The sequence below is a fragment of the Mytilus californianus genome, unplaced genomic scaffold (assembly GCF_021869535.1).
Source record: "Mytilus californianus isolate M0D057914Y unplaced genomic scaffold, xbMytCali1.0.p SCAF_12, whole genome shotgun sequence".
NCBI classification, from domain to species: Eukaryota; Metazoa; Mollusca; class Bivalvia; order Mytilida; family Mytilidae; genus Mytilus; species Mytilus californianus.
Window position 1 is genome coordinate 2,558,401 of NW_026262604.1, and position 15,134 is coordinate 2,573,534.

At 29.7% G+C, this 15,134-nt stretch overlaps 1 protein-coding gene across 1 annotated transcript; it reads right to left on the reverse strand.

The window, feature by feature from the left end:
• Window positions 1-1,700: 1,700 nt before the first annotated feature.
• LOC127721204 (uncharacterized) lies at window positions 1,701-9,436 on the reverse strand. The gene is made up of 3 exons (XM_052227888.1): window positions 9,234-9,436; window positions 6,237-6,416; window positions 1,701-4,429 (listed from the first exon to the last, which is right to left on the reverse strand). The coding sequence occupies exons 1-3, from the start codon at window positions 9,364-9,366 to the stop codon at window positions 2,361-2,363; spliced, it is 2,382 nt and encodes a 793-aa protein (XP_052083848.1). The 5' UTR covers window positions 9,367-9,436; the 3' UTR covers window positions 1,701-2,360.
• Window positions 9,437-15,134: the final 5,698 nt, after the last annotated feature.

Below are 15,134 nucleotides of genomic sequence, written 5' to 3' on the forward strand. Positions count from 1 at the left end.
GAATCAGAGTGTGCATTAGGGAGACGAATTTCTTAACTTCAAATGATTTTTCTTTTAGTATGTCTCAAATAAATGTATCACTTCAAATATTATGAAAAAACTAGTGTCATGCAAGTACCGAAGTAAACTTAATTGTTGTAATCAGAAATTAGCTTCGTTGTCAATTGAACTTAAAATTAAAAAAAATGTATGATTTAATTTATTATTATTAAAAGACATTTCAGTTTTTATGAAATTACAAATGTCTTATATTTTGTGATATTTCAAAAAAATCGTACTTCCTACAGTAAGCCTTTTAAGGCTTTGTGTTGATTAAGAAAACACCATTTTGTCCATTGCAATGAGCTATTTCGTCAGTCAGATAAATGGGCTTAGCAAACAATCTTTATCAATCAGTTAAAGCAATTCCTGCAGTCTGAATGTCCTAATGAAGGTTCCTGTCGAACTATATAAAGTGTTTTCATTTTGTACGTAAACAGTAAGACTATATGTGCAACCCCTTACAATAAATATGCAACAATATTAGTGTCATGATGTACACATATGACCTCAAAGTAATGGAATTTTACCAAAATAAAAACAAAAAGAACCAATGACAAATTAGCAATTTTACAGTTCTCCGAATTATAAAGTATTAGATTAGTCTTTGGTCTTTCCTTCTAAGCTTCTAAATGTTCACATTGTATAATGTATCCAAGTATTCCCAACATGAAACTTGAAACACATTTGCAAGAACAGTTGAGCTAGTATTTGTTTAACTCGTCAGCATATCTTTATTGTTGTTTTTTTTATATGTATGTAAACTCGTTTGAAAATAAACTCATCATAGATACCAGGATTGAAATTTAGTATTTGCTCCAGACGCGCGTTTCGTCTACACAATACTCATCAGTGACGCTCGAATCAAATAAAATAGTTAAAAAGGAAAAATAATGTACAAAGTTGAAGAGCATTGAGGACCAAAAATTCCAAAAAGTTTTGCCAACTAGGTAATAGCGTGACAAATATAAAATTCTGTTACCAATAACCTTTGAAGACATGGCCATCGGACTGCCTATATAATCAACCTTATTCCATACATCTTATCTAATGACTCTTCACTTAAAGCAATATTATCTTCCTATGTATACTTACACAATTACCAATCGACTGTCTTCTTAAATTATATAAACTCTCAGTAGGGGACACACAATTATTATAATTATATCATGTAATTATCACTTTAAAGCCTAAATAAGTGATATTATCCATATCATTTTCAACACTATATAGACAAATATGTGGTTAATTTGTACGATCAAAACACAATCTGATCTTCTTGTATTAGTTCGCATACTGATATGCATTTACAAAATTAATTGTCCGTCTAAAATTTTAAAATTAAAAAGAAACTAAGATTTCAACTCTCTCAGGCAAAGTTGACTGAAGGAAGTTTGCTGCTCTGATTTCTTACTTTTTGTAAGATATTCGGAATCCTTTGGCTTTATCCATGTTGTGCTATTTAAAATGTGTACGATCTAAACACGCTAAACAAAACATGAACGTAAAACATATACATGTACGCTGAAAAAATTCAACTCACCAACATTTATCGAATTTTATATTTTCCAACAACATCCTTTAAAAATGTCCTTGACAGATTATAACTTGATGATAGTTTTTTTTTTAAATACTGTTTATCATTTTAAAACACTCCCTAAGTGCATCAACCGTGATATTGTAGTTAACCCCAATTTTCAAACAACCTAGCAATGATAGTTTTAGCAATTACTTAGAATCATCTGTCGTAAGACACCAGAAAAATCATATTACCTGTGATAACACCTATTGTGACATGTTGTCAGTACGTGAATGCACTACAAACCAGTTAAATTCTAAAAATAAAGAATAACCGGTTTGATTCAATTTTACAAATTCCGTCAATAATGTTATGGCAGGTGTATTAGCCACCTCCCCCGTGCATAGTATGCTTTCTATTGCTTATTCATCGTTAAAATGGAAAGCAAATGAATCTTTTTTGTATAACGTTTAAGCGTTTGGTTTTCGTTACCAACGTTTACTGTCACAATATTTGGATAATTTGGAAAATGTAAATTACATCAGATACTGAAATGATTAAAGTATCGACGCTCTTTATGCCATTCAACATGTCCAAAGATGAAATGTTTCTGATAACATCAAAACTAGAAGAATGAATGAACGGCAACCGATTCGCTATTTGTCATTTGACACTTTTTTTAATAAAAATCTTTTCAAGTTTCAAGTTTATTCAGTCAGTATGAGAACAGCACCAGAAACTCCTGCCAATGCCATTTTTAACAATGATATAATCAAACTCGTTTGTGTTTTTGAAAAAAACATCAGACTTTGTGAACACTTTTTACAATTTCACAAACATGTTTATGAATCTTCCAGTTTTGTTTTTGACATTTCTTTGAACAATATGTGGCTGTTTTACATCTGCTACATGTTTTTCGACTGAGGAGAAAACACTGAAAACAAAATTTAGTTCTGGCAGTGTTCCTTGTAAACCACGTGTTGTACAAAAAAACCAACGCATGGAACTTTGCTGAATTGCATTGAAATATTTTCTGTTTAATCTCTTTTATATTGGTCTGAAAATATATTTTCAGAGAATCCATTGCCTTCCACGACATGTATAACATACTTAGAGCTGTTGGTGTCAACCCAATAGAGTAAAAATACCAGGCTGTCAGGTTAAATGCCACATCAGGATGGTGAACATTTGATAAGATGGAAGTTTTAAAAATATCACGTATATCTTCCCTGGAAGAATCAGTCGCCCTGTATTTTCCTTTAATTAAGAACTTGAGCAGGAAATAGTATATATTGCTGTCCACAATAGCCCCATATTCAATTATAGAATATCTTTCACTTAAATTCATTGAAATACCGAAGTATTTGAATATTTCATACTTCATAGCGTCGGGAATAATTGGAAGTTCCGTTGGCAGAAATAAAATAGATGTAGTGTCGAAAACTTGTGGAGATTCAAAAATAGACGGATTTTTTTTTCGAAAACGATGTAAGTGAAATTCACAGTCTTTATAACAACCAACAGTGTATAATACGGATATAAACTTCAGGTATCCAGTTAAGTCACCTTTCGTGAAGTATGTCAAAGATCCCAACAAAAGGAAATTGCGAACCTGACGATTCGGTTGGCGGATAGACATTGCAGAAATATGACTAGCCAAGTACGTATAGATGACGGGTGTTAATAGCGATAGAGAACGTCGTGTGTCTTCCTTTGTGTACGCAAACATAGTGTTCGTAGTTTGACTGCGATATAGCAAAAGCCAAAGTAACTCTATCAATTCTGTACTGTTTTCGGTGGATAAATGTTCACTAAAAGTATTTAGTGCTAATGTGTCAGTTTGCGTATTCATTATGTCTACAGTTTTTCTATATAATTTTATGCTTTCTTCTTTAAGCCTTTGAAATGATGTTAAAGACTCCCGTGATTCGACATAGTGACATATTTTACTTGATTTTACATAACGCAAACAATGAAATCCGTCATTTAAAAGTTCTACTAATATTTGTTCTGATTTTATTCTCAAACTTTTAGTAAGTCTTCCATAAAAAAGGTTTTCTCTTGAGATGAAGTAGTTTGGGCAAAAACGATGTTTAACCCATTCTAACATTTGCTTTATACACAGCTTAACACAATGCAGCAGAAGGTTTTTTTTCCAAACATCCGATTTATTATTTTCTATCACATAAAATAAACATGTCTTCCAATGGTATGAAGTAATGCATTCCAAATTTATAATATCACGATTTAACATCTTGAGAAGAACATAACATTTATATTGGACATCTGTTAAACTAGATACGAGTGTTCGCTCTTGTAATGTGAGAGATATTCGCCATTCTAAATCTATTTCTGAAGAACAAGGATGGCCTTTTCTAACAACAAAATACCCCAGTGGTTTCAGCTCATCGAAAGTAGATTTTGTTGGCCATCCATTATATCTACGTCTGGTGAGCCATTCCTGTGCCTCTGTTGGCCATTGTTTGCAACGGTAACACCAGACCATATCACATTTTGCCAATGTATCATTGTATTTAACATCAAATACAGGTCCGAGTTGGGCAGCACACTTGTTATGGGGTCTTGAAAAATGACAAAACCGTTCTCCACTATCATATGCAAAATTGGTCAGAACTATTCGTTCAAATCTATCAATTTGGAAAAACCGTTTACAATCAATTTCAATAAGGGAAAAATGTCTAATTGTGTATGGTACACTTCTCTTTACAAATTGTAGTTTGCAATAACCAGGAGGTGTATCTTGTTCTTTAATGATCAATAGGGAATCTCGGTTTTTTTCAGCTTTTGATATGTCCTCGATGACATCAAGACTGTCATCACAACCGATAGCATCAATGTCAGTAAATATACCTGTCAAAAATATATGCATGGTGTTAATACACTCCTTAAGATTTTTTACATATTTTGTCTCATTTCATTTTGACCCCCTACAACATCAAATAACAAAAATACCGCGCTCAAAACGGAAAGACCCTGATCAAACGGCAAAATCAAAAGCTCAAACAAATCAAATGAATGGAAAACAACTGTCTGATTCCCTACTTGGCACAGGCATTTTCTGATGTAGGAAAAGGAAGATTAAACCTGGTTTTATAGAATATATATTGTTTATATTTAAGTATGTGCAGTTCTTTTTTTCTATGATTTTAGACAAATAGTTAGTGTTTATTCTTTTAGAATATATGTGTTCTGAATTGTCAGTTTTCCGTAGTTTGCACAATTTTAGTAATGTACGTTTGTTCTGCTTTTTAACGCTGTTTTTGTAATAATTTTTAAATGTTTTGATTCGATTGCCCCTAGTGAGTCTTATTTAATCAAATGTGCTTAATTGCGTTGATGTCATTGCTAATTGACTTTTTGTCGCCGACGGTATCACGAACTAAGTTGTAAACTCTTTAGTGTGAACAAGACATATAATTGATATTTTTTTTAACTATTTTCTGCTAATTCAATGTATATTTAAAGTTTAATTATTCGATATACTAGGGTGTTTAACTCCAGATATCGATTTTAAAACCTTTTGAATTTCTGTTGTGCTTATACTCTTCAAAGTCTTATTTGATTTGCCTTCCTCACTCTTTTAATATCTTTTTTAGGTTTTTTATCTCTCCGTATTACCCTAACCTCAAAACAATAAGGTATTTGCACACAATTATCACAATGTGTTCTCTGAAGCAATAGCACACTTACACCTTTTCTTGCCTCTTGCATGCATAACATTTATCTGCCACCCTTATATCATTAATATTGTGTTTAATACAAGATTATTAGCGAAGTTCCTTGTTTCTGATAATGAATATGAAGAACTTCTTCCTACTTGCTTTTCCTTTTTTTCTCTTTTTTTTAATTTACATATATTTTTTGTATACTTAATCTTAAATTACACATTTTATTCCAAATACAATTTGATTTAAGTTTAAAAAGTGCGAAAGGGACATGTAATAACAATAAGCACTTATCCAGTATAGTTAATAATTTTATTTAAAGGTTATGATTTAAACGCTTAAATACTTCCAGTATAAAAAAAAAATGGGCAGATCTTTAATACTAGTACTGTATGTTGTAGCATTTTCCATACCTTTAAATATTGCTGACAAACTCAGTGTGATTGTGTTTATTGTCCTTAGTTTTAGATGATTTTAGATGACAAAATGTTCATCATTAATGACACTGACTAATGAAGCAATATGATGGTTTGTATAACACATGTTGGGTTGAATAGAAGGGGTTTAACAAAATGTTAAACATATAAGTGGAGTTTCTCGTTCATTGAAAAAGTGGTTGTGCTTGTAACAAATTATAGCATTCAAAACTTATCAATACGATTGATAATTTAGACAGAGCAAGAAGAACTTACTATTTCAGATCGCCTGATATCACTCCCGCTGAGTTTTTCACACTGTTGAATATTTGTGTAGTTACATTTTATATAACAGAAACATAATGATGCATTTAAAATATAACCGGAAGCTAGTTTAAGCCACAAGAATGCTTAGAATTGGGTAAAAAGTTATCATTGATGAGTTGATTTAAAATAAATGTTGCTTGATCGAGATTGCTTTGATGTTTTATCGTTTGCTTTTAGTGTTGTTTGTCTAGTGTTTTTTTGTCATTAATAAATACATTTCGTTCTACTTTTCGTTAAATAATGTGTCACCTGGTGTATTTGAGGCTTCGAATATACCTCCAACTATATAATTAGAAAATTCTGGTGCATCTAGGAAATTTTTGATAATCTCCTGCGTTATGTAAGATCGTTGACAAGTCTTTCTATAATAATCGTTCGCTCCAATAATATCAAGGACTTCAAATAACCATATGCTATCATTTTCTTCACCTGAAAATATTTGTTGGTTGGTCAAAATGTACTTAATTGTTATTCAACATAAATTTAATAAATATAAAAATAATTTTTAAATGCATTGTCTCTTCATGTTAAAGAGTGTTAAAATGTTGTACATATTTTTCATTAAGGACTCTCGTTTGGTGTCTACGAGGCCAAAGTGAGTACAGTGTAATTTGAACAATCAGACGTTATAGTGCAAAGGAAAATCATAACCTTCAAGTACTTTACTTAAATCAAATTTACAAATAACAGTCTATTATCAAAAACCAACATAACTACATTGTAAACACATTTTTTTCAAATAAGAAAGAAAAATCAATTGTAAGCGTCCATAAATATTTGAAATTGTTTATATTTATCTTGAAATCAATGTTCAAGTTAAATTCGTCAAACAACATTGGTCAATCTTTTTAGGGATATTGGGGGCTCTTGTTTTAAATTTTTTGTCATATATTTCGAAATTCCCTGGTTTGTTTCCTATATAATGCCATTATATATTTTCCTGTTAACTCCCACTACTTTTTTATAAATCTATTACATATATTCGTAAAGGCCATTTTTTTAAGAAACACCTGATCAATCTCAGTTATTTTTCATAGCTCTTGAATAAAAAAAGTTTCGATTTTAAATTTATGATTAATCTAGAGAGAATCATTTCCCGCCGAATTGTCAATATTTTATTCCTCGAAACGTGGACACAGCTATATCATTTTATCTCTGATTTAAATCATGAAAATTTATAAAAGTCTTTTAAGTAAAAACTTGTTACTTTGAAACATAAAGGCGATCATCCATTAACAGGAAAAGAGTGCTGACAAATAACAATTAATATTCTCATTATCCTACAACTAATGAACTATCTAAGAAAATCAACTCATCACAGATACAAGCTATACAATTCTGTACGCCAGACGCGCGTTTCGTCTGCAAAAGACTTAACAGTGACCATCAAATCAAAAAAGTTATAAAAGCCATTTAAAGTACGAAATTGAAGTTTTAAACATATACATACAGAGAATTAAACTTTCTATTTTTACGCTGCTGTCCAAGGAATATCAATATTTTTAAATATCCTATGTGACTGAATATTTATTTGTTATCTGATGAAATCTAAATATTGTTCAAAAGGAAATTGAAACGCCATGCAGGAGGAATATTTTTAAATCAGTATTATGAAAATTAGTTGAATTTATAGACCAAAAACCAAAAATATCTTTAATTTTTTCATTGAAAACTAGAAAAGGAAAACTTTAGTTTGATACATGACGTATTTGCATCTTATCATTCCGTTTCGAAAATTCAAAAGTCAGTGCTTTTATACCCAGTAATTGGATCATTTTGTCTGTCTACATATTATGATTATCCAGAAATTTTATTATGGATATTATCATACTTGTTTATACGATTACATATGTTTCAGTGTCCGGCTGACCTTGTTACAAAATCGAAAGATATTTACCTGAAAATTATTTTTAAATTTCACTAAAATAAGTGTTTAGTTAAATTTTCAATTTATAATTATTAATATCTATGATTTTGAATAAATAAAAAAAAATCAAAATCTCTATAACTTAAGGTGTTGCTTTTTTAATTGCTATGAATTGAACACTATGAATGCTGTTTGGAAACAAAATAAAACCGCATTAAATTAAGGGTTAAATTCAATGTTTGGAAATGTCAGTGTCAGGTACAATGTACAGTATTCCTGAAGTATTTAACGTTTGTACCCAGTAACTGACTTATTATTTTATAATACATATTCATGTAATAAATTATAAAAAAAAATTATGAAGACAAAAAAATGATGCATGCCATAATATGTGTGCTCCCAAGTATCCGTATCAAATTATTGCATTTTGCAAATTTTGAAACACTGGATATTGGTAATGAATTAATTTATTATTTTTTTTTTTTTTTTTATTAAATTTTCTGTGCTTTGTATTACTCTGATAATTAAAAACCCTTTGTAACTTTTCAGTCTTTTCAGAACCTTTTGATTAAAATAATGGCCGTTTATCAGTGATAAAACATAATATTCAACAAGCTTCAAATATCATATTTAGAACACCACTACTTTTGATACTGTTACAGATTTTCCGTATTTCAAATCATCAAATTAACATATCATTTATTGCCCTGGGTCAAAGCTGCTAAAGTTAGTACTCATTAACATGTATAGAAAAAACAGAACATGATTCGGTAGAATTTTTACTCTTTGGATAGTCATTCTTTGATTTTTAAGTATTATATTAAGTGGTTATTTTGAAGTAAAACAATGTATAACAAATCTAGTGTTTCATTTTAATTTTTTACTATTCATTTCAAAATAAAGCTTTTGCCAGCTTTCTTAATTTGCAATAATAATTTAAAACCAAAATCATGTCTAGTAAAGTTATTTTAAGATTTTGTTTTAGCTTTTGGTTATTATCTTGAATATTATCATATATAGAAATAGACTGTAAACAGCAAAAATATCAAGCAAAGAAAAAATCTACAAATAAATCAAACATGTCAAAAATCGTCAATTGACATCTAATTGGAGATATTGTCCTAGAAAGTTAGTTTCTGAATTTTATTGGTTATTTTTGTTAACTTTCTTCACAAATCTTCTGCTTTTGATTTAACTACTGGGCTAAATCAAATCAAACTTGGCCTCAATCATTATTATGGTATTATATACTATCTATTATGATGTTAACCTTATTTTACCTGATTTCCAAAAACACCGTAGATATAGGTGAGCGACACAGGCTCTTGAGAGCCTCTAGTTGAAGTTCACATCGATTTAACTTAAATTAAATACTTTACCGTCATCATTTTCGTTTGCCGTGATGTTTTCCTCTGACTGACTCATTCCGCATTTATTGTCTTCTTCCAAAGGACTCTCGTTGAATGAACATCTTACATTTCTACATAATAAAACAATGTCCGTTGTTTTCATACAATATTATAATTCCAAAGGTGAAAACTCAATCTACTACAGAAGAACAACTTATGCATGCGATATGTTTAAAGTGCGAACTTTATATGATTGTGCTAACATGCACAGGCATTTAAATGATTTAAAAATATAAACCAGTAACATTGTGAGAGTTTGTGTTTATTAATCGTTACGAAGGTAAACAAGAATGTTTGTAAAACAACGTAAAATATGTTAAAACCGTGCGGAACGATGAATTTGAAAAAGAGAAGGTTAAATCAAACCACTTCCAAAAAAAATTGTTGAATGGAAAATGTGCTTATTTCTGTCAATATTAATGAAAAGATCAAAAAATCAAAACCTTTTAGTTTATGTTATATTCTTTATTTATAGTTCACTTAGAAATATGTTATCCAAGTCCTCACTTCAAATGATGTAATTGTTTTGTTTGTTTGCAATATGCATATACTGAATCATACAATCGAAGAAACCCTTAAGTGTTCAAACCAAAATGACCGATATTCATCACAGATATTGGCTCATCAGAATTGGTTTTACTTCCCTAAAATAGTTAGAAATTATACGCTTTTCATTAAATATTTTGCAGTTTGGTGCGACAGCGATGCATATTCTAGTTTCATATATTATAATGTTAAAATTTGCTTTCCAGACTTTCTTTCGTTAACACATTCTCTTTAACTCATTCCAACCTTTTTGTTTACCTCGCATGAGACCTTTATCTGTTCCATTATTAACCATTACTTCTTTTTTATTGCCATAGATGACAAAACCTAAAGATACAAAATGAAATGAGATGTGCATATACTAATACCAAATATCATTGATTTGTCATTATTTCATATATAAAAAAGAATAATTTTTTATGATATTGACACTTTCATGAATAGAAATATTTGACTTTTACTTGTAGTTTCACTTATATTTTTGTACACAACACATATTATCGTCTAGCAAAATAGCTTTGTGGTTAAGCCTTGTCTGAAATTTTTGTCTGAAATCTAACTACATTTACTAAGGACAACATGCAGAATTAGTCGATGATATTTGAAATATTTGAAGTTGATGCAGACGTGGCTCATACATATAAAACGAAAGAAATAATATATTATGTAGGCAAACGAACTGCCATATTGAAGCCAAATAAATAAAACACTGTCATTACACAAAATTGTAGTAAGTATCGGGCAACATGAGCTCTACTCGAATATTGAACTGAACTAAGAGGCTTCGGAAGGGTAGGTAATTCTTTCTCAACATATGTAGGACACAATTAAAAATAAAGTTACTGACATCGTACACACTAATGTGTAACAGGGCTGATATGCATAAAGCTACTCAAGTTTTTTATTGGCACAACGATTGGATATCTTAATTTAAGTCGTTTTATGCATACGGGCCCAGATTTCTGCTATAATATCAACACTTTTAGAGCACATAATATAATAAGAAAACAGTGGTTTTCCTATAGTTTTTCCTTTACAATTTATTGGGTTGTCAGTTTATTTTCTACTTCTGACTTTAAATTTCTCTCTGGTATCTTCTCTCCTCTTTTATTATACATATTTGGAATTCAAACATGCGAACCATAAAAATCAACCAAAATAATCAAACAAAATATACGTTATTTCCAAATGATTTTCTGTAGTAATAGTTGTTTCTTTTCTTAGCAATATAGACGTAAAACGATAAATTTAAAATAATTTGGTTGAATACAAAGAAGTTATTACCATGTAGTAAGATATGTTTTGTAGATAACTGCATACTGTGTTGGTGATATTGTAGCCTAAAATGAAAAGAGGTATCTTTCTTTGAACTCATATAATATTTGGTTTGCGAGGTCGTTATTTTATTACTATAAAAGAAACCGTTTAAACTAAGAGATTTAGCTAGCTATACAACCAGGTTAAATTCACCGTTTTCTACACAAAGAAATGCTTGTTTTAAGTCAGGAATGTGACATATATTCGTTTGATGTGTTTCAGAATTTTATTTCTGCGTTTTGAATTTCTCTTGAAGTTTGGTATTTTTGTAATTTAACTTTTTTATATTGATACAGGGCATTGTAGTTTATATAATCAACAATTGCACCATGTATGTACGTATAAAAAGTTATACACTCAGGACACATATTTCATTGATGACTTCACTATCATTGTCTTCTTTGTTCTCCATGTTGTTTATAACCTTCTTGATGAAATACATATGAAATCGTACAAATCACGTCGTTGAAGGGTGAAACTATGTAGCTACGTCATTCGGAAAAAAAGTTAGATTATGTACATCATCATTTATGCGACAATCAAGCTTGTGGAGGTACCAGGGTCAAAATGAGTTTTGTGAATTTTATGAAGTTTACAAAGATTGAAAACACTTTGACGTGTCATTTTGCTAGATTTTGCAAAGGAAAATCAAATTAGATTTTGATAATTTTTATGTTCATTGTTTATTGCTATCTTTTATTTGGCAGAAAGGGTAATGTCTTTTTTTTGCAAAATAAAATTGTAGCTTTAATTACTGCATATTTTTTCTTTCTTTCGTAAGGAACTAAATCAATGCTAAGAAAATTAATATTAAGATATTTTATAAATCACCCAGTGGCTGTGTATTATTTGGTATTTTTTCTTATGCTCATCCTTTATCTAATGGTGAATACATTTTGTACATTTTATACATCAATCTTGACATAGTCATCAAATCCAACAAAATATCAGCCTAATGCACCTTAAGAAATTTAAAATATCTGGAAACATGACTTGACAAATTATCTAAAATTTGTTCTTCAATTGAAAGGCATTAACGTCATCGATAAGACAAAATTGAAGTCGGTAATAAAAAAAAATAGACAATAAAAATAGTATTAACTTCAGACAAAGTCATTTTTTTTTTCTAGTTTATTGTATAAGAATATATATTTTATCAATATATACATTGATACTTACAAAAATGATAAAAAAAGAGTTATTAATAATAGTTTATAATGTGTATTTTAGTAAATGCACATCCTTTTTTTGGGTATCCTGTAAATTATTTACTATATTAAAATTAAGGTAAAGAACTATTAGATGCTTTTAACATCATGTGGATATATTTGTGAAACTAATTGTAAATCCAAGGTATAAAGTGGACTAAATTTTTACACTTCTATCGCCCCTGCATAGATGGTTGGAACAGGGCCTTTAGTTTGTTAGCTGGACGACTAAGGTAATTGTATACAGGAAATATTAAGAAATAAAACTTTTATTAGCGTTAAAAAAATAAAAAATCTGTAAATTAAGAGTAAGACGGTTAGCATGTTCCTTTGTTGTAACTTTCCCTTACAAAATAACTGATTATTGAATTTAATGACATAGCATAGTTACTTATTGTACTAAATTGACTACAACATTAATACGAGACTTAAACTAAATTATCAGATATAAAGATATCACAAAATTAACGAAATTCTAAATACGTTTTTCCGTGTTTAGGGTCATACATTTCAGATATTATATGGATCAAAAAGTAAAATCACAAAAATACCGAACTCCGAGGAAATTCAATCGGAAAGTCCCTAATCACATGACAAAATCAAATGACAAAACACATCAAAAACGAATGGACAACAACTGTCATATTCCTGATTTGGTACAGCCATTTTCAAATGTAGAAAACGGTGGATTGAACCTGGTTTAATAGCGCTTAACCTCTCACTTGTACGACAGTCTCATCAAATTCCGTTATACTTACAACGATGCGTGAACAAAACAGAATTACCTTTAAAGTATTACCCGTTGTAAGAGACATGTGCACAATGGTTTTTATGTTATACGTATGTGCTTAAATCTGGTTGCTGTTTTGTCAGTTTTTTTTTGGACGGAAAATAATGCTCATTTTCGGTAAATTCATATATTTTGCGTGGTCCCTATCAATGTGAATTGTGCGACTGGTTGGATATCTCATTAAAACAAACTCACATTCTGATACCTGACACATGTAAACTTATGTATGAAAATTATTCGGAAAGCGCATTATTCCGTTATATAAATAAATTTTGAATACACACATTTATTTTTGAATTATCGGTAATTCAATTTGGACTGCAAAAAGCATTTAAAAACGGAGAGGTACGTAGTTAGTTTGTACATGTTGTATGTTGTTTGCAAAAATTCACCAGAAAAAGTCACATAAAAATATATCATACTGCATTATATCACACGATATATTTTGGATGTTATATGATATATTTTACTTTAATATTACCACTTACAAATGTAATGAGTTGAAAAGCTATCGTGATTGCAAATGACTTAATTGTCGTTAAATACTTGTAGTATTGTATGTCATGGATTATAATTCTAACAAATTCAAGGTCATTTATCTTAAACTACGATAATTGATAACGACACAAAAGAATTCTTTACACTTTATTAGTTCAGTAAATATGATGATTGATGACGAATCAATTGTTGTTATATTGTTTTTCTTATGCAGAACAATTATTAAGTAACCTTTCTATTTTATGGAATACAAAATACCCAGATTCAATTTAATTAAATCATTTAGTCTTATGACTATCGTATGCTATACCTATAATTTTTGTGAAGAGTCATGACATTATGATTGCTAAAATTATGATCTTCAAAAATAAACCATTATCAGTAGACGGCCGCATAGCTTCTTAGATTACAAATAACAAGGACAAGTATTAAACTATTTCCAATTTGTTAAGAAACTGTTCACTTATGAAACCCTTAACTTATGTAACTATATTACACTAATTCAATCTAAGTTTCGGATTTCACAAATTGATCCTAAAGCCTTTTGAGACGATTTAAATGTTCATGCTATCAATATAAAATATCAAAAGAAAACATATAGATTATTTGGAAGTATTCCAGTTCGGCATCACAATTCTTTCGTAAAAAATTGCTTAATACCATAAACTAAAGGGAATGAAAGATATAGCTGGTTGCAATGATGCTGACTAATTATTGCATATGTACACACAACTTATATAGTACATCGTTTTATACATTAATTTGGTGAAACTTGGAATAATGTTCTATGATACAAAGTATTTGTGCGGGATATCAAAATGGGTTTGGCAAAAACAATATTCATTTGAAATTTGGCATAAACTTGAAAAACATTAAAAGGATTGATCTGATAATAACACAAAATGAATCTACAAGGTAACACACCGTGTTATTGAAATGTTCGACACAAATTTATTTTAGGGGCAATTAACGTTTATTTCAACATTGGAGTGACTAGTTTATGTTAATTTTTAAAAATGCTATATCAAGCCGACAGAGCAAGACCCTTAAATGTAATTGTATAAAGAATTTAAAGGCAAATTGTTTTGCAAACTTAAGTCTTTTCGAATATATCAAAATTGCATTTGAAATAGCTTTTCATTTTCATTGCTTGTGTGTGTTTTGTTTTTGAATGACAAATTTTACCCCTTAAATCTCCCAACTCCTTTTCTAGCTCATTATTTTCATTTAAAATCATTGTAATTCTGTCATTCAAAATTTCACCTTGAGTTTTAACCTGATTTTTTAAATTTTGAATTTACTTTTTACACCTTTTTATCCTTTTGTTAACATTTCTTTGGGTTTAAAGAGGCAATTTCTATCTTTAAATCATTTATAGCATTACACTTAGATTTAATTTCATTTTTCAGTTTCTGGTTGTCTCTTATCTGCCCCTCTTAGATTGCATTGTCCAATGTCAGCTGCTCCACTTCATCAGAAGCATTTATATGGGAAGCATAAGTATGAACAAGC